Source organism: Podarcis erhardii (assembly GCF_964252035.2).
Source record: "Podarcis erhardii genome assembly, chromosome: 1".
Classification (NCBI taxonomy): Eukaryota; Metazoa; Chordata; class Lepidosauria; order Squamata; family Lacertidae; genus Podarcis; species Podarcis erhardii.
In genome coordinates this window covers 98670673-98691510 of record NC_138497.1, presented here as the reverse complement: position 1 = coordinate 98691510, position 20838 = coordinate 98670673, and the positions used below count along the sequence as shown (strand labels likewise).

General features: G+C 41.4%; 1 protein-coding gene across 4 annotated transcripts in view; it reads left to right on the top strand.

Annotated features, from left to right (window-relative positions):
• ZRANB3 (zinc finger RANBP2-type containing 3) overlaps positions 1-20666 on the top strand; it is a 43063-nt gene extending 22397 nt beyond the window's left edge. For all 4 annotated transcript variants that reach the window (XM_081871117.1, XM_081871115.1, XM_081871118.1 and 1 more), the window contains exons 9-21: positions 885-1004; positions 1206-1325; positions 2832-3011; positions 4863-5015; positions 9260-9707; positions 10970-11185; positions 12026-12117; positions 13202-13303; positions 14828-14973; positions 15414-15560; positions 17579-17978; positions 19662-19793; positions 20248-20666. In XM_081871117.1, coding sequence (XP_081727243.1) covers positions 885-1004; positions 1206-1325; positions 2832-3011; positions 4863-5015; positions 9260-9707; positions 10970-11185; positions 12026-12117; positions 13202-13303; positions 14828-14973; positions 15414-15560; positions 17579-17978; positions 19662-19793; positions 20248-20346 — 2355 coding nt within the window. In that variant the 3' untranslated portion in view covers positions 20347-20666. The remainder of the gene's footprint in view (positions 1-884; positions 1005-1205; positions 1326-2831; positions 3012-4862; positions 5016-9259; positions 9708-10969; positions 11186-12025; positions 12118-13201; positions 13304-14827; positions 14974-15413; positions 15561-17578; positions 17979-19661; positions 19794-20247) is intronic.
• The last annotated feature ends 172 nt before the right edge of the window (positions 20667-20838 follow it).

The following is a 20838-nucleotide window of genomic DNA, read 5'->3' as shown; positions in this document are numbered from 1 at the left end:
CCAGTTACACCGAAGATAAACTCTTGTCTCTAATTTTAGAATACAGGTTCAGGCTTTAGATAAGACAAGGCCACACTTTTAACTTTGTCTTTCAACTTAGTAGATAGTGTTCATGTTTTAATTATCTCACTTGGCACTGTCTTTAGCTGCAAATTTATTTTCAGTGCCAAGTTGCATTCCTGACTGCTTTTTAAGGGGCAGGCAGCAAGTAACACAGTGTACTTGTAGTAAAAACACTTTGTGTTGATTCCAGAGAACTGTAATAGTGGCTCACTTACAGTCCTCCTCTGTGCTTCAGCTCTCATTATCCCCAATAGAAGCGCCATCTTCTAAAAAAAAACATAGAGGGGGCCCAACACAATGTCCTGATGTCACACACGCAACATTGCACAACGTCGTGATGTCGCTCTGCATTTGCTTTGAACAGTAGGGGGTCCTGGCCCACTCAAAACATTGAGGGAGGCTTGGCCCCCAGGAGTTGGCATGCATGATTCCCACAAAACCAATCCTGAAGGTCAGGCATCCTCAGGAATAGAATGGGATGTGGCCCAGCTGATAGAGCTGGGGTTCAGCAGAAATAGTTATCCCCTTTACACAAGCAGAAGGGTCTTTCCATTCTCACAGTCTGCCTTCAGATACAACCCTTAGTGGATCTACACTAATGATGATGTGCCAGTAAGATATATCTGTAAGATAACGTGATGCATAGATTGGCTTTTTGTTTGCTTGGCACACTTCAGATAATGGATATTGTTCAAACTGAGAGAGGAAATTAACCTTGTATGCTAATGTAGTTTTCTCTTTTACATCAACACAAATTACTTTGTTTTATCCTTTTAACTGTTTTATTACAACAAAATTCCAAGGTGCTTTGTATGTTTTAGGCAGGAGCAGTAAAGGATTACATCAAAATGCTGCTTCAGAATGACAAACTGAAGTTTCTAGTCTTTGCTCATCACTTAAGCATGCTTCAGGCATGTACAGAGGCAGTGATAGAAAGCAAGGTAAGTGTGGCTTATTTTCTTCCACTGCTTTTAAAGGATCTTACTATCTAGCTCTAAACCAGTACACATTCTTTTTGGTGCTTGCTTTAAAAAAATGCTTGCTTTTTTAAAAGTCTGTGTTTGTCGCATCTTGGCTGTTCATATGCAAAGACAAGGATTTCCTTTAACTTCGGGTAATGCTTTGGTTTTCTTACTTCACAGGCTCGATATATTCGAATAGATGGAAGCGTACCTTCAGCTGAAAGAATCAGCCTTGTCAATCAATTTCAGAAGGACCCAGATACTAGGGTGGCCATTTTGAGCATTCTGGCTGCTGGCCAGGTAAGGACTAACAATATACAGGATACAACTTGTGAGTTACTGCTTATAGCATTTGAACTGTTAATCTGTATTGCCACGGACTTCTTTTTTTAAAACCCTATGGGGCACACTGCAAGGCAAAGAGCTTGGTCACTGAATTGACAGATGTCACAGAGACCACTTTGTGTGTGAGAAATCCCAGATGAAACTAATGAATTAAAGCACTATGTAGAGTTGTACAGTAATATCACCTCTGGTCATTATGCTGATGTTACACAACAGTTGGGGGGGGGGATTCATGATCCTGCAGCAATTAATGTAGCAAATCTGTATAACTAAGGAAAAAGTTAACTAGTTTCTCCCATGGCTTAACCTTGAACAATAACCTGTTCCTATGTTTCGTTATGGTGTCGTTTCTCATTCCATCAGCATAGGTCAAAGGAGTTCCTTAAATGTAGTATCTCATGACTTGCTCTTCAGAATATACCAATAGACATAAGAATTTTAAGATACGGTATGGGAAATACACTAACATTCCTATTCTGTTCCCTCAAAGTCAGTTTCAGCATTCAGGCCTATATTTAACGAAATAGTTATATAGTTCCCAACAGCTTGTTTGCTTTTCCCAGCTTGGTCTCTGCAGTGGACAGTAGTCTGTTGTAACATGGTTGCCACCACAATAAAAGAACAAATGCATTGTCCCCACACTTGTTTAGGACATATGTCTGCAAACTAATTTTCTGTGTTCAGGGGAATAAACCCGTATGGAACCCACATGACTGGGGGGAATTTAGCTCAAGCATAAGAGGGACTGTCCCTGCTGTGGCCCTGGCTCTCTTGTGCCAGATGACAGGCTGCTGTGAGTCTGGCACAGCTAGCCCAGAAACGAGTGCATTTACAAAAAAATATACATGCTTAATTTAAGGACGTCAGTCTAAGTAGCAGGGTGCCTGCATAAGGTACTCAGGATGGAGCAACTGAGATAAGAGGATTTCCAGAAGCCGGTTTTATTGATAAGGTAGAACAAAAGAAAAATCCATGATTACTACTGAAGGCTGTTGAGAAGAGAAGGGAGAAGTTCAGAGGAGGGATGAGAAGTGAGATGTCAGTGAGCCCAAACAGTGATGGTTTAGTATTTGCAGGGAAAGGGTGAGTCCGAAAGCGGTGGGAGATGGCAGGAGAGAAAGCAAGGGTGGGAGGAAGTTACGCCTTTCCTTCCATATGATCTACCTGAAACTTAAAGAGACCTTAGTGTCAGGCTGTGGCAAGGTTTTGCTGGAAGGGAGGAGTGCAAGGTGGGAGGTGGGCCCCAAGTTGGGAGTTCCTAAACCCAGGCAGGCAGTGGGCGCCAGCAGTAACTGGAAATGTAATTTGTCATAGTTCCTTAAACCATGTTGGCTAACCATTTTCAGACTTAACTGAGCCTTCTGAGCCCAAGGCATTACATGAGGACTCTCTGGCAAAAGCATTCCCTTTAGTCGATTCTGCTTTCCAAGCTGGAGCCTTCTTTTTTGTCTTTATTTGTAGGGATTAACCTTTACTGCTGCCACTCATGTGGTTTTTGCTGAACTATACTGGGACCCTGGGCACATAAAGCAAGCCGAAGACAGGGCGCATCGGATTGGACAGTGCAGTTCTGTGAATATCCATTACCTTGTCGCAAATGGGACGCTGGACCCTCTTATGTGGGGAATGTTGAATCGCAAGGTATGTTTTCCCACTTAAACGTTGGCAGACCTCACTGTCCAAAGCACGGCTCTAAGATACCGACTATAGTACCTTCCTTACATTGTGAGTGCACATACACCTAACAACCCTATTTCCTGGATTGTCCCCTACCCTAATCACTTCATGTGACTTTTGGTTCTTGGGAGGAGGCATGACTCTGTATCCGAAGAAAAGGTCAATAAATGATAGAATTTAAAATTCCTTTGGCTACAGAATTAAGCAGAGTTTGTGTGTATTTTTTAAGCAGGTTTTTAAAAAACAAACGAACAGGTAAGACAGTTGAGAATGTCCTGTTAATAAAGTTTGTGTGTTTATAAAGCATTAGTACCAAAGCTAGAACTTCCTCAAAACCATTTTAGGTCTAAATATATTGGGTAGCATGTGGGAAGTAAAGCCAAAAATCTAGCTTTGATGACTAAAAGATGAATTTGAAAACAAGATGAACTGAACCATTAAGAAGAATATAAGACTGACAAGTAGTTTTATATCCGTAAACCTGACTCAACAGAGAAGGCAGAAGAGACACATGACACTTCTTAGAGGTACCGGTACACACAATAGGTTTAAATGAAATTTTGCTTCTCATTTTTTACCTATTTATACCTTGCTTCTATGCATATACTTCTGAAGTGGTTCAGTTTTAAAACTACCATATAAATATCACCACTAAAACACATAGTCAGTGATGCTTGCTAAAATTCACTTTACAAAAGCCCATTTCAACAAGTTGGCAACAGATATTATCTATAGCCTGTGCTCCCCTTTGATCTGTTTATGACTGACAGAAGGACTTCTAAAGCACAGTGTCTGGAAGCCTTCTAAAACCTGGAACGTGAGCTAGTCCTGCTACTCCTTCTTGTGTACAGAGCACCATAAATACTGGGAAGGCTGTCAGCCTTGTAGCCATCTGCCCTGTACTTCAGATGGCAGAGAAATCCACAACAGGATTCCCTCAGGTAAACTTAAAGCAGGTGTGGGGTACCTTTGACCCTCCAGATGTTGCTCAACTACTTGGCCATGGGCAACGCCCATCGCCCCCAAGCAAGCATGGCCAATGGCAGTAAGATAAATGGTAGTAAATAATAAAATACTATTTATTTTAAGACATGTTATTTGTTGTAATACAATTTATTTAGTCTACATAACCAGGGGGCATAGGGCATGCAGTCTGGTTGGAATCTTTACCTTTGAAAATGTACAGTGGTACCTCAGGTTAAGTACTTAATTCGTTTCGGAGGTCCGTACTTAACCTGAAACCGTTCTTAACCTGAAGCACCACTTTAGCTGATGGGGCCTCCTACTGCTGCCGCGCCACCGGAGCACGATTTCTGTTCTCATCCTGGAGCAAAGTTCTTAACCTGAAGCACTATTTCTGGGTTAGCGGAGTCTGTAACCTGAAGTGTATGTAACCTGAAGCGTATGTAACCCGAGGTACCACTGTAATTGTTTATTTTAGGCTTTTGCTGATGAACCAAATGGGTTGAGTAGCAACCCTCGTCACGTGACAGAGGCAGGAGAGCAAAGGACTCTGGGAGGCAGGCTCAGTCCCCTCAGTTTTTTTCTCTCCTGCCTGATGGAACAGATCGTTTCTCAATTGATTTTTTCCATCCAGAAGTAGAATTGATTTTGCTTCTGAGACAAAGGGGCTGCCTACTGCTGCCCCTGCTCTGGCATTAGAAGAGGCTTAGCAAGTTCATTGGTTTGGGGTAGGAAAGAATAGTTTCTGGACTCATAAACTACTGTGCCCCAACCCTATGCACCACCCTAGACAAGCATGGGATGAAGTTATGTTGTCAAGTGTGAAACCGTTTTTAATCTTTCTGTCTGCAGGCCAGTGTTACTGGGACCGCACTAAATGGCAAGAAAGAAAAACTGCAGGCGCAAGAAGGTGACAAAGAGAAGTGGAATTTCTTGAATTTTGCTGAAGCATGGATCCCAAATGAAAATCTAAATGAGATAAAGAATGAAGTTTTATTCACTCACGTAAGTACAAAAAGACGCGGGTGGCGCTGTGGGTTAAACCACAGAGCCTAGGGCTTGCCGATCAGAAGGTTGGCGGTTTGAATCCCCGCGACAGGGTGAGCTCCCATTGCTCGGTCCCAGCTCCTGCCAACCTAGCAGTTCAAAAGCGCATCAAAGTGCAAGTAGATAAATAGGTACCGCTACGGCGGGAAGGTAAACGGCGTTTCTGTGCGCTGCTCTGGTTCGCCAGAAGCAGCTTAGTCATGCTGCCCACATGACCCGGAAGCTGTACACCGGCTCCCTTGGCCAATAAAGCGAGATGAGCGCCGCAACCCCAGAGTCGTCCGTGACTGGACCTGATGGTCAGGGGTCCCCTTACCTTTAAGTACAAAAAGAGATCGTGTGTGGTGCTTAACATGTTCACGTATTTCTGAAGTCTGGGCATCCACATGAGATGTAATTTGAATTGCCATTTTGCCAGGACTACATACTTAGACTTCCTGCTTTGGTTTGCAGGCATGTTAGTACCTGAGATTCACAGGACATCCTATATGTACCTATATTCTCTTGTTGGACAAGTCTGGGTTGTTTCGCAGTTTGATTGTTGTTGTTGTTTTTAATCAAAAAGCAAATTGGACAATTTAAACTTTTATTAGCTGTATTCAAATAGTCTGTCCATCTTCATTCTATTCAAATGACCCGAAACCATGAAACCCACCTGGGACTTCCATTGCCAATAATCACTTTCACATCTTATTGATTATACATGCCCTTTATTTTAGTTTAATTGCAACCATTTATTTGCTTATTTTGCGCCTGAACGTATGTCAGTCTGTATGGATACTATCCAATTGGTACCCATGCACTTGTCAAAATGCTTTTGATCTTGCAGAGACATCTGCTAATACGGTACAGATATTGCCAACGTGGCACCATCGTAAGCTTCGAATATCCCCCAGTGTCTACAAAGCCTTGGAGACCCACACCCCCTTTTTCTCCCTTGCAAAATACAAAACGCTGAAGGAGGAATTTGAAAATGGTGCTCTTTCCCACTTCCTGTTTGAACTCTATGCATTTCAAGGCTCAGATTAATCATACTGGGTCTGGCTTTTACACAAATCCTTTGGAAAAATGAAGTGCATTTGTGTGTGCCCTTTCTTTTTTGTTCTCTCTCTCTCTTTGTCTGAAAGGAGCTGATCTGTGGGAGGGAGGGAGAATTGAGTACATGAATCAGAAGTGAGTACATGAATCGGATCACTTCCATGGATGCTAGGGCACCAATTAGAGATACATACGCGCACAAAATAGTAATTTCAAGATTACTGCCACAGTCATACTTAGTGTGGCAGTCAATTAAGTTTTATTTAGCGTATAGACCCATTGAAATTAATGACTGTGACTAAGTTAAGTTCATTCTTCATTTTTATGTACTTATTTATTAAATTTACATTCTGCTATTCGTCCGAGGATCCCAGGGCACAGTATAAAAACACAAAAAATACATAACACAGTAGCAAACAAAGCAATAAAAAACCCATACACAGACTGTTTAAAAGGCCAAGGATTGTTTCATTAGTCTAAAGCCTAGGAAATGAGGGATGTTCTCACCTGGTGCCTAAAGATAGGTAATGAAGGTGCCAGGAGAGCCGCCCTAGGGAGAGAATTCCACAAATGAGGAGCCCCCACAGAAAAGGCCTGTCCTCATATGGCCACCTTCCAGAACCCTCATGGAGGGGGCAGATAATGGCCTCTGATGATGATCACAGGGTCCAGGTTGGTTCATATGGAGAGAAATGGTCCCTTGAGGTATTAACTTCATTCATTTCAGCAGATCTATTCTCAGTAAAACTTAGCTGAATACCGCCCTTCATAATTTTTTTTTAGTAAAGAAAATTTGCTTGTTTCACTTGTGAAATGTTGCTTCTGATCTCTGCTTCGTAATATAGCTGCCTGCCAAAATAATTTGGTGAGTGGTTGTATGAGTGTTTGGAAGTTGTTCCTTCAGTTAATATCAGCTATTGTAATTTGATTCCAAAATCTCATCAACAGTTTGTGAACTGACTAGGAGTTTGCTATAACTTCTGTGTGAATACATTCATTTCATACTTTTTAGGGTTGTTGGTTGTTTTTTAAAACCTATGGATTTATGATGGTGCTAACTCACCTGGGATTTTGCCAGGTCACTGGATACTACTGTGCAGCAAATGTAGTGCACCCTACTGCCATTTATCAGTATATCATACCCGAAAAGGATCCTCAACAGATTTGGTACAGCCAAAATCCACTTCTTCAAGCAGTAGCCTCATTGTAAATATGGATAATACCCTTGGAATGACTGCAGAGCAGTTCACTGCTCTGTGCCAGACTAATTTGAGTACTCAATATGTTGTCTGTATGATACATCAATTAGCCTGTGGCTTTATAAGGCACTTCGGTTAATCTTAAATACAGAAAGGCTGCATGTGCATACCCTGCCAGATTGGATACATATAACCTTTTGCTTTAATATGCAGAAATGGCTTTGCAGTTAGGTGGTTCATTTAAGCATAATACAAGAAGGGGGAGATTTGTTCTTAGGTTTCAGGTTCTGAGACCCAAGATGGCATGCAAATCCAAAGCAATTTAACATGACTCCAACTGTGTTATAATAACCAAAATGGCAATTAAAGTTAATATGTTTTTGACTGTGTGATTCCTTTGACCAAGCTGAGAACATTAATCATTTGCATGCAGTTACAGTATTGTGAAGATCTATTTAGCCTATGAGTCAAGTAAGAACCGTTTGTAAACTGCAAAAATAACTCTGGACTTTGGCTGGGATGGGGCTATTGGCTACCATTCTGGAACAAGCACCATGCCTCTCCTCTCTTCCATGCAACCACAATTAGAAGCTTTCACTTTCACCTTTTGTTTAACCATATCTTAGTATGTCATCCAAGCTATTACAGTGGTACCTCAGGTTAAGTACTTAATTCGTTCCGGAGGTCCGTACTTAACCTGGAACTGTTCTTAACCTGAAGCACCACTTTAGCTAATGGGGCCTCCTGCTGCCGCCGCGCCGCCAGAGCACGATTTCTGTACTTATCCTGAAGCACTATTTCTGGGTTAGCGGAGTCTGTAACCTGAAGTGTATGTAACCTGAGGTACCACTGTATTCATCTTAACTGAGGTTTGTTGAAACAAACAATTTTTATAAACCGTGGCTGAAAGCTGGCTTATTCCAAACAAACAAAAATGTTACATTTACCCAATGTTTGTCAGGTTTTGATGACTCAAGAAGCTGTAATTAATCCAAAAATCACACTGAAACCTTCCAAACACCTTGAAGATGTACCAGAGCAGGTGAAGGGCAACAGAAGACCTCGGGGGGGGGGGGGCTAGGCCTGTTGCCGTCATAATAAACTCGAGGTTGGGAAGCTCAGGCCTCAGGATTTCTTTACATGTCCCTCAGGACTCTCAGTAGGCCATACCTCTCACTGGTCCTGCCCCTCCTCAAGTGGCAATGTCTTTTACTTGTCTTGGTGGTGGGTGAAAGCTCTGGTTTTTGTGTAGCTGGAGTGTAGTCTACGCTATAAAGGTAAGCCACATTTACTGCTCAGGCCACTTTTGCTCCCACCTACCACTGGCATGGGCCCCCAGCATAATGCTGTCGTTGGACTGAAAAAGCTTTTCTGCCTTTGCAATAAGTTTTACTCAGAGTACACCCATTGACCTTAATGGGCCTAACTTATGTTTATTGATTTCTGCGTGGCTGCTATGAGTAAAATGTAGTTGAATACCATGCCAATCTCATGATTTTATCATGACACTAGGCTTCAACCATTGGCTTCACTGCAGCAGTTGAAACTGGTGTTGTACCTTGCTGATCTCCCATGTAGCATCCGACTTGCTCAGTAGCATGAATCAAATTAATAAAATTCATAAACTAAATTAATACATTTAACGCATACCTGATAATGTGTCTTTCATGGGAAGCTATATCTTAGCAAGACAGAACATAAACTTTTTTGAGTGTTGCACTGACAGCTTACCAGAAATAATAACACAACAATAGGTTAGGAAGTAGTCTAGAATCCACCAGATTGGAATATTGGTCCTAATATTTTCTTGATATGTCAAGTTTTTCCACTTAAAATTTGCTGTATTAAAAGACTACCTATTGGGGAAACGCTGCAGTTGGAAAGGTTAATAAATTAAGAAATGGAAGATTGAGACAATAGTTTGCAATGAAAGAGATGTAATGGTTGTTTTATTATCTGCCCTAGTTTGAAAAGGAAAAGCAGCATGATATTCGTGCCTTCCTTTCACCAAAACCAAATGCTGAAAAAAAGCGAAAAACTCCATCTTGTGATAAGGCTTCAAGCTTCAGTCCAGCTTCTTCTCAAGCCTCCATTGAAATGGACCAGGCAAATGGTGGTTCTTTGGACTCTGAGGAACTCATTGAGAAGGATTTGCTTTGTAGAGAAGCAAAGAGACCAAGAGCTTTACTGCCATCGACTCCAAAGAGCTCTCCTGAGAAAAGGAGGAACTCTTCATTTGGAAAAACAAACCTTCCCGTTACAGAAGAAACCACACAAGGTTTTGGCACACCATTACCTAATTCAAGCAAAGGATGCCCTTCTGAGGCAACCTGGCGCTGCAGCCTCTGCACTTTCAATAATAATTCACTGCTGCCTTATTGTGAAATGTGTGAATCTCCTTGGAGAAAGAACAGTAAGTAAGCCCCATGCGCCAATTAAGATCTCCTTTCTTTTTAAAAAAAGCCATTTTTAAAAATGGCACAAAAGAATGCTTAAAAATATGAAGTACTGGAAGAAAAACTTGAGTGACTTTTTTTCTTAAAATTTTCAGGAAAAGCTTCCAAAAACTTCACTTTGCCTATAAAGTATAACATGCCATACATTCAGTGGCAATGGGTGCCTCTGATATTACCATGGTGTAAATGTAATGCTTTGTAGTAGAAATTCAATTTCCTTGGCACCTTACTTTTCCCAGTCCTCTTCAGGAAATAACACTTCTTTCCACAAGTCCATGAAACGTGTGTGTTTTATTACTATTCTTGGTCAGACAATGCACTGTACCTATCTCAATTACCTTATTATAAGATAGGTCATTTTACTGGAGATTGACTTTGAAAGGATATATGGCATTTTATATTTAGAAAAGATACCTAACATCCCTAAATCCAAAATTCAATTTGTATAAGGTTTTGTTCATTTTTTAAAGTTTGGATTTTATCTGCATGTGTTTGCCATATGTCCACCTTGCACACAGAGAAGCTCATTGCCTTCCTACCTCTGTTTGAACCTCCCAAACAGGGCTGCCAAATCTACCACACTTTACTGTTGCAGCTGCAGAATTCTCTGTCCCCCAGATTGAATTTCTTTTTTGGTATTAGGGCCTGGATCCAAAGCTCTCCCCTCCCTGCACAGTCAGAACAGCATTTCAGCCTGTACAAGAAGACTTCATGATGGCTCCCAGTCTCCCTCTTCCTGCTGCAGCCCTTATCCCATACCATCTCCTGTATCTAATTCTTCTCTCCAAATACTCTGGAGCAGGTTTCTGATGGACTAACAGTGGGAAAGAGGGGAGAAGGTCTTCATTTCAAGAATGAAGCTTTCGCACACATTAGGATCAAAGCCAAGGTTGCTGTTCATGAAGCCTATGCAATGAGTTGCCAATCATGAGGCAGCAACCAGACATAAAAGTTTTTTCTGCATTGGGTGGCTGTATAGCATTATCCTGTCTAATGCCACTCTGTACTAGGAGGGAAAGAGTCAGCAGGCACAAGCTATGGCCTGCCTTCTCTATGGAGAACTGTCTATATAATTGGTTGTGTTGGCAACTCTTCTTTTAAGAGCTAACTAGTGGACTTTGCTAGGAATGCGCTGTAGGCTTTGCTGTTACCTATCGACCTGTGTGTAAGAGAGGGTTAACTACTGTTTTTGTGGTGTTTGTTTTTTAAACATGTATAGGTATAAAGAACGAAAGCCAGATCAGCAATTCTGTTTCTCCGGGGATTGGGGAAGAAAGCGCAGCCCAAGAGATTATAAACCTTATTGATGCAGGAGGGACAGCCCATAAAAGTTGCCGGAGAAATATCCTAGAGCAACCACTGACTGGGATGTCCAGTGGAACGAAGGAAGACATAAATGAGCAATCAAACTGTTGTGAGCAAGAGCTCAGAGTGGGTAAGGAAAACTGATTTCCTTCTGGAGCATAGTTACCTTGTGGTGAGCATGTCATTTTATTGTGTATTATCATGCTATGGGGATCAGTACATGCAGAATATTTGCAAAAGCCCCAGAAGTGGTATCAAAGAGGGGTATTTAACTAAGTTTTGTTCAGAGTAGACCCAGTGATATTGATAAAGATGACTAAGTTAAGTCCATTAATTTCAGTATGTTGAATACCACCCACAACGCCTTATATATACATCTCAGAGATCACAAATAATTCTGCACATGAAAAAAGCCTTGAGAGAGTTCAGAGATGGTGAAGCAGTTGCTCCCAGTAGATTTGGGGATTCTTTACAGAATTGTGGTTTGTATTCTAGCAATTTGGGCATGTTATGAACAACGTTTTTAATATGTGCTTCTTTAAGGAAAATTTTTGTAAACAAGTAAAGCTTACTTACGTTTAGCAGAGTGAGACAAAGTTAAAAAAATGTGCCACGAAACACTCTGCTGTTTAATATAGAAAACCAATCAAGGGTCCATTTGCCCACACCCTCACTCCCAAAGGCCACTGCTGAGACTTGGACCTAGCACAAGTTGCCTCGAGACCCTGCTATGCCAGTGTTTCATGTCACACTTCTGTTTGGCACAACTGTCTTACACAAAAGCAATTATGCCACGAGATTGCCATGCTGGTTCATAAAAACTAAAGCTTGACAGAAACTGGTGGTGGAGGAGGAGTGAGAGCTTTCCTGCTCATTGGGTAGAGCATGCCTGTGCTATATTGTCTAGTCTGCCCTAAGGAGAAGAAAGGGGAATGAGTTTTGATGAAAGTCATTTCACCTTTATTTATAGAGCATACAGAAGACTCGGAATCATTCCCAGCATATTCTGGCCTGAAGTTCTGTGCAAGTAGGAACACAGACAGAATTCACATCTACACAGTGGTAGGGTGCTGCTGCTGTTGTTTGCTTCAATCCAACCTGGAAGATTATGCAATGGTTCCTGCCCTTTTCTCCCTTCTGTAGCCTGCTGTTCTCTCCCAAAAGACATTCCTAAGGACTGAAGGAACCCCTGAAAGGGCATGCAGCGTGGGAAGTTGTGACGGGAAGGGGGATTGGCAGTATTTGCTATATAACACAACTCAAAACTGCATTCAGAAGAACATGGTAAAGTCTTTGCTGGTTTGATGCCTTGTTTATTTGCAGGAGTGGGACGCGTTGCTTCACGGCTTCCCCTTGCTCCGTGACAAGTTGTAAGCCTGGGGAATTCGTCATGAAGCAAGGGGAAGTCGTGAAGTAACGCACCCCGCACCTGCAAATAATCAAGGCATCAAACCAGCAAAGACTACCATATTCTTTTGAATGCAGAAGGGGGATTTGGCAGAAATCAAAGAGACACCATGAGAGGATAGGATTGGGAGAAATTGGTGACATATCCCATGAAAGCAAAATTGCCTTTACGGTCATGCTGGTCCCTGTTAGATCCAAGTCATTGCATTCACTGTTGTATTGTGAGCTTCTGTCCTAACGATGGGGAAAACACACGACAAATAACTTGTTTGTTGTTGGCCTGTTGTTGGGTTCTTCTCTCTCTCTCTCTCTCTCTCTCTCTCTCTCTCTCTCTGTGTGTGTGTGTGTGTGTGTGTGTAATATATTTAATGTGGTTTAAAGTAGGCTTCTTTTCTGTAGAAATGAAAAATAATCAGTACATCCTAGAGTAGGTTAAAATTGTCTTATGCTGTAGGACCATCTCTCATTGTCTCATCATCTTTGATGTCATGGGATGGTTCATAAACATTTCTACTGCTCAGGGCTAAGGTATCAGCAAACTAGAATGTTGGCAGTGCAACTGCAGTGAGGCAAATGATAGGTCCATGAATTTTGTTGTTGGTTTATTGTAAGAAGCAGTTCTGATGAGTAATTGAAGATAAAATTATGGTAGGGAAATCACCAACTTCCTTGAAACCTTCAGATAACCAAATACCTTCCTGATTTAGGAGACTTAAAAACATTTATTTGATCCATCTAGGATGGGGAGCCCCTGAATTGTAACTTCATTCCGCTGGATATAAAATTGGATAACTGGGAAGATTTACCAGTGTGCTTTCAACAAAAACAGAACCGTTCATTGGTAAGATCAATTGCTGCAGTTATAAATAATGCCCAGGGTGTATGCTTGCAGTTTTCCATTTAAGTAACAAAATGTTCTGCCTTGGTGTCAGGTTTTCAATTATTAGCTAGGCATATACAGATCTTAATTGCTTTTTTTAGTGGAATGTGTTACTTGGGGGAAGGGAATATCACACTTCCCTTGTCTGTGCATATACTCAAGTGCATAATTAAATTGCCCATCTGCAGAATTAGGAACTCAATTCCATTGTCAGTCATCAGTCATTTTTTTAGAAAAATAATACTTTAGCACTGCAATATAATGGGTAGAGAAAGGGTTTAAAAATAAAACAGTAAGACTGCACAGGGTGCATGCAAATAACATTAAGAATTAACTTTTGTTCCTGTTCATTTTGGTTTTAAACTGTTAACACATTCCAGCCAGGAAAACGCATCAAGATGGGTACAAAACAGGGCTATGGTGGGGTGGGGTGGGGTGGGGGTCAGTGTTCTAAACTCCCGCTGTTCTAGGCACATTCTGCACTTCCAGCTACTCAGAGACTGGAGAATAGACCCTCTTAAGAATATTAGAGGTGGCCAGGGGAAGGACTAGACCATGTGAAAAATGAACATAATATTTTAGCTGCAGTTCATTCATTTTCAGCTTTGTATTCTTGTTATAAAAAAGCACGCCTAGACACATTGTTGTGCCCATAACCTAGGTTTAAGGTGCCATTTAGCTTCTAGCTAACTTTCAGTACAGTGGTATACATGTCTACTCAAAAGTAAGTTTCTTTGTGTTTAATAGGGCTTAATACCAGGTAGTTGAATACAGGATAGAAGCTTAGGCTTTTGTTCAGTTGCTGTCGGGAGAAAAGGATTCTTGTGCCTTTAACAGCTGTATGACAAGCACAAATTCAACAGGTTAAGTATTTTCTAGTATGGAAATACAGTTATGACAAGATGTACAGGTTCCACCTATTTGCTGCTTTATTTGTTTTATTTTGCTGCCTGCCAGCCACCTAGATCAATTGGCAAGCAGCTACTTGAGATTGGGGTGGGGGAAGAAGCATGGGAATTGTCTGTCACTCATTTTGCTGCCGAACAGGCAGCAGGCAGCTGCTTGAGGAACTTTTTGAAAATGTGAGGATGGGAAAAGAAATGTTGGGTCTTCTTTGCTGCTGTGCTTGTTTTGCTGGCAAGTGGAGCACACAGCTGCTTGAGAGGGGCCTCAAAATGAGAGCAGGGGGAGGATTTGGCAAAATTTCTTGTTTCTGCTGCATGCCCTATACACTCCTAATTTAGAGAAGTTTGTAGATAACATTCAGTCTCAAGCATCACACTAGTATGGGCCTGTACTTTTGTGAGTTGTCTTGTATGCATTCTCTGTGTATTTTATTATATTTGTGCTCCATAAAGATACTTTAAAAAATATATTGCAAGCCAGCATTAAATATGTCTTCTGGAATACAGTGTGTGAAGAACTCTCAAAGAGCAAGAGCTTACAGGTATCAGACTTTATTATGTTTTGTATTTTCTCCTCCAGATACTGAGGTTTGTAAGAGAATGGAGTGGTCTAACAGCCATGAAGCAGAGAATTATCAGGAAAAGTGGCCAGCTATTTTCTAGCCCCATTCTTGCTGCTGAAGAGCTGTTGTCAAAACAACAAGCCAAGCTCAGCAGTACCAAACGGTGTGTGCTAACAGCCTCTTTTTCACTCCGGTAGAGGGATGGGAAATAAATCACCTTAATGATGCAAACATGACTTAAATTACAAACTAGTTTTAACCGAGTTGGTTTGATATAGTAGGCTCTTTTGCATGATAAAATGTGGGGAACAGTGAGAGAAATAGGTTTAGCAAAAACAATGCCAAAGGATTCAGAACTCATGAATCCCTATGTTATTACAATAGAAAATTAAGTAATTCATCACCCTGATGATAGTTTTCATATCAATGTAATAATGGATCTTATTTAAAATAGAACAGAGAAAGCTGCTGGAAATGAGTGTTTTACAGATTGCATGTGGAAAACAGGGATTACCTTGAGAGGGGAATTTCCTCAAGAATTCTGCATCTCAGTGTTTTGCGTTGACCCACAGAGTAACAAAGAAATTTTTCCTATGTTTCTAGGTACATAACAAAAGAGGATGTAGCGAAAGCTTCACTAAAGAAGGCTGACAGTATTGGGGGCAGTGTTCGTACAGTTACTAAAAAAAAACCAGTTGCCTTAAATGCCCACACTGCCTCTGCTGGGGAAAAGGACAACAATTCTACAAAGTAAGTTTCAAGTATGCAAGGTAACACTGATTTCAGTAGGTTGCATCTGCTAATGCAGTGAAACTTCCTCCCCTATCCCTGATCTAGAGGCTCTCCATACAGCTTTTTTGGAGTGCATTGGGGGGGGATGCAGGCTAGAGGACGTTCCTTTGCTCAGGTCTAATGTGCAAAAGAAATGGCAACATTGGAGAAAGCCCCATGTCCCTCATTTTCAAACTATTAAGTCAGTTCTTGACAGCTGGGCACCTTTGTTAATCAAAACCAATCTTTATCTAACCAAACACATTAAAGTAATTTCCTATTACAACTGCCATTAGCCCCAGCGAGCGTCACCAATGACCAGGGATGGTGGTAGTTGTCTTTGCAGATGAAGTGGTGGAAAAGTTAAATGAGCCCTTTAGTGTAGGATGAGGGCCAATAAATTGAAGCTGAAACCAAGCAAAATGGAAGTACTTTTGGTGGGTGGTGGGGTTCTGAATGGCACTGTGCTCCCCTTAAAATAGATATCTGCAACATGAGGGTGCTTACAGACCTAGCTATTACTTGAAGCTCCAGCGGCATCTGTAACTTGAAGCATCTTTCTACAGCCGAGTACAGTTGCTGTAGCCCCTCCTAGACAGAGAGGTTTGTGATGGTTATCTATGCCCTGGTAACCTCCAGGCTAAATTACTGCAATGTGTTGTTAATGGAGCTGTCTTTGAAGACAGCCCAGCAATTGCAAAGTTAATAACTGGGATTGTTTGCCAGGAGCGTATCATGAAGGACATATAAAACTGCTTATGCTGAGACAGGTAATTGGTCCTCTTGGCCAGTAATTTTGACATTGACTGGAAGCAGCTCTCTGGCACTTCGGAGAGAGAAGTCTCCTCCAGCCCTACCTGAAGATGCCAGGAATTGAATCTGGGAGTTTGTGCATCCAAAGCAGACATTCTACTACAGAGTTTTTGGTGGTTTTAATTAGTATTTTGGTTAAAAGGAAAATACTTTAGTGGTATAATAAAAAGAGAATTCCTTGTGTGCCTAAGATCCATGTTTGGGGCTAGTACTCTTTAGTGATAGAGCCCCAGCAGGGATTTAAAATCACAAAACATGCAGCAAAGCATGGAAATATAAGCTGTTAGAAGGGGATATTTTAAAGGTTCAAGTTCCCACTTCCCTTAGCTTAGAAAGAGACCACGTTTGGCAAGTTAAAAGATGGTTTACTTACAAACTTCTCAAAGGTTAGATTCATGTGCTCTTCCATACAGCAGCAAGAAAAGACAGGCTAGGTTAGTTCCAAGGTGTAAATGTTTCTAAATTGTTTGTATAGAAACACAAAGCTGTCTTGCTAAAGCCACATGGTCTAGGCTTGGAGCAACCAGCCCAGACATCCTTACTGGTAGGGTTCACATGGTATAAAGTGAGAGATCAGAGAGTTTGATAGCCCTTCCTCCCAAGGTGAGTGGGTGTGACCTAGCAGGACAGCTTACTCTATGGTCCTAACACTTTCATGCATTAATTGGAGTGACTATTTGAGACTGGATACATCCCAGAGTTTTGACCCTTATGCTTGCTGGTGCTTAAAGAGCTCTATTGATTTCTGGTCTGTTTCTGAAGTGCTGATCCTTACCTTCAAAGCGTACACAACGTGGACCTGAAGGAATGCCTACACCTATATGTGCCTGTACCATTTGTCACCTTCAAAGATCCTCTGGTTAGCTTCCCTATCTTAAGATGAAGCAGATGGCAACTGAGAGAGCACATTCTTGCTTGTAATGCCTGAGCATTACCAGAGAGACTTACCTGGCAGCATTTTTTATGTCTTCAGTGCGGGATGACCTTTTTATTTTCCCAGGCTTTTAACTCTGGTTATGTTAAGTTTCTTCGACTTCTTCCCCACCCCCTTATATTGTATAATTGAAATTTAAATATGGAAAGTGCCCTGAAAACTTAATGGTGGGTTACAAATTCTTTAAAATAAAAAAACAAAATGGGGAAATTGTTCTTGTACCAAAATAACTGACCTGTTTTATCTTTAGGTTGGCTTCAGAAGATGGGAACTGCCCAGCCCTCATATCAGGCTCTAGTCAGGTTGATTCTGTTGAGGAGCCCACCTTAGGCAAAGACTACTTACAAGCTGTAGATAATGAAGGAAATCCACTTTGTCTTAGCTGCCAAATGCCAGCAGTCCAGATTGACCGGAAGTCCACCTCAACTGCCTGTGACACACGGTTTTGTTCTCATAAGTGTCAAGATAACTTCTTATTTCGCACTAGCCAAAGCTACTTGAGAACTAAAGTATTTGAGATAGAACATGGGGTTTGTCAGAAGTGTTGTCTGAATGCCCAGGAACTCTACCTTTGTGTCAGAGATGCCCCAAAGAATCACCGTAAAAATCTTCTGGAGAGCTCTTGGATGTCCAAGCTTCCTTTGGCTCAGGTAAAATGTGCTGTTGGATTTAGTCAGTTACCAATCAGGAATAAGGAACTGGATCCAAGCTACTTTGAACAGGTGGGTGGGATCACCCACCTGTCTGTCAACTCACATATGACATCAGGTGATTCAACTTCAAAGGAAGAATCTTAAGCCATAGCTGTAAAGATTCCTGCCAATAGGGAGACTTGCATTCAGTGCTGAGCTGCAGGCCTCACTTTCTGCAAGTAAAAGTTAAGTTTGTGAGCATGTTATGTTATAAAATCACATCTTCCTTTAGAAGATGAAGGCTTATGGCTCTTGAAGCCTGTCAAAGCCAGTATTTGCATAGTCCAACTATCAGCACGCAAACCCAGCCTGTATTCTGTATTCTGTATTCTGTAACCTGTATTCTGCCAGCAAACTACACTGTGAAGACACTGTTTGTTGTTACAATTGTTTAAACTGTGGTTTAACACTATTTCCAAGAACCTAAAAGGCTAAATTTCAAAAGGTGTTAAAGAGTATCACTTGATCTTAACACTAGCTTTATAATAACTTGTCAACTTCCTCTTCTCTAATCTAAGAACAACAGACCTGGTCCAATAGCCATCACATGTATATTTATTTACCTTTTGCTCTTTACATATGTATCTAAAACCATTAACATTTTGAACAACTTTAGTTAGATGACACCCTATTTCATGTTCATAGAACCAAGAGTTGGGGTATGATTTTTTCCCCTCCAATACATATTGATAATCTGGTAGTGAGGATGTGTGTACTAGCTACATTTAGAAGTCCATGTTCAGATCTTCTGGAGGATTGTGAACAAGCTGTGTGTGTCTATGAGCCATCATTTTTCCTCATGGCTTTAGATTAACAGAACCACAGTTTGGCATTACATCTGAACTGGCAAACTGTAGTTTTTGTGATTCCTTCAACTAGGATTGTAATTGTTGTTTGGATGTTATGGCAGATTGGTTTGACTAACCAGTAAGTGTTTGATTAAGCCAGGTGTCAGGGAACTGCCATCGGCTCAGGGGCGAGAGGGGGAAAGCCAGATGGATTACAGAGAACCCCCAAAGATCATGGGAAGCAGCACCTCCTCAGTGGAGGAGAGTAACCACGCCTCCAGTGGAGAGGAGCTTCAGGGCTTGGAGGAGGCGAGGCGGTGCCAGGACACCTTGCCTGGGCAAAGCGGGGAGGAGAGAGGTCCTCCGTTACCCACGCCCTCCCTGCGCAGTAGGCTTCCGCGCTTAGAGGGGAGGCGCAGATTGGGCATCAATAAACTATTCTGCTGGGGAAGGTTTAAGGACCGCCCACTCACAGATTCTGCCAGTGAATGAGCCAGCCACGGGAGAGTGGCACTCTGCACAGAGAAAGTTTATTTTGGCATCAAAAGCAAGGCTTCACAGCCGAGCAGGGAGGCATTTGCCTACTTGCTCTTGAGCAACCCCTTGGTACCTTAACACCAGGCATAGGCAAACTCGGCCCTCCAGATGTTTTGGGACTACAACTCCCATCATCCCTAGCTAACAGGACCAGTGGTCAGGGATGGTGGGAATTGTACTTGCAAAACAACTGGCGGGCTGAGTTTGCCTATGCCTGGATTAAGCCACATCATGAGAGGAGGTAGAAAGGTATGTACAAGCTCGTTCCTAATTGGTAAAGGCTTAGTAGCTTATCTAATGTCCTATCTAATTGCAGTTAAATGAAATTATACAGAACCCAACTGAAGGTCAGTTCTGGCAAGTGGATCATATAAAGCCAGTTTATGGTGGAGGAGGACAGTGTTCCCTGGAAAATCTTCAAACATTGTGTACGGTTTGCCACAAGGAGGTGAGTACAGAATACTCTGAAACAACCATTCAACATTATGCATGTTGTTGTTGTTTAGTCGTGTCCGACTCTTCATGACCCCATGGACCAGAGCATGCCAGGCACTCCTGTCTTCCACTGCCTCCAGCAGTTTGGTCAAACATTATCCTTAGACCTATTTATTCTTTGCCCTGTAGTCAGTTTCTCTACCAGTTATTCTTTCGCATTTCCTTAATTCTTAAAAGTTGGCAAATTCTCTCATTTGCCAAGCAGATAACTGCACTCCAAAGGTTATTTACTTTAGATGCAATGCAGTTCTGTAATTCAGGTAGACAATATATGTTAGACCATCTTAAAAGTTACCACACCAATCAACATTTGCAGTCTAATCAAGATGCTGTAATCAGTGCCAGTTTCTCTGTCCAGTATATGTTGATATGAAATGCATTTTATCTAACTATTCTCTTCTTTTCAGAGAACAGCAAAGCAAGCCAAGGAAAGAAGTCAAATGAAAAGAAAATCTGTAGCTTTAAAGTATGGATCTGATATTACCAATTTTTTTGTGAAATTATGAAGCTCAAATAATTCAGATGTGTAGTTTATGTGTAGTTCATCAAACTAATTAATCATGCACCTTAATAAACTAATAGGTTGACTTTTAGTGGGATTGTTCTAAACCAATCACCTAGCTTTTTCTAAGGCTAGATACTGGAGTTATCATGGCAGATAAATGTTGAGAAAGGCAACATTATACATGCAGACGCATCTCTACTACATCTTTGGCATTTTAAAGTTTTGGATTTAAAACTTTTGTACTTTCTTAGTACAAGATTTGGAATGTAAAATTGCATTTGACAGTGATAGACCAATAAAAATTAATGATTGTTCCCCAAACTGTATTAGTGGTTAATACAGAAAGAAATGCACCAGTTTAGCCCTTAACCATCTTCTCATATATGACAAGTACAGTGGTGGAATAGCAGAATATGCTTTTTAAAATATCAGTACTGCTGTAACCTCTAGCTTCCTAATTGCACCATGAGGTTTGTCCTTGTAATCTGCTGCT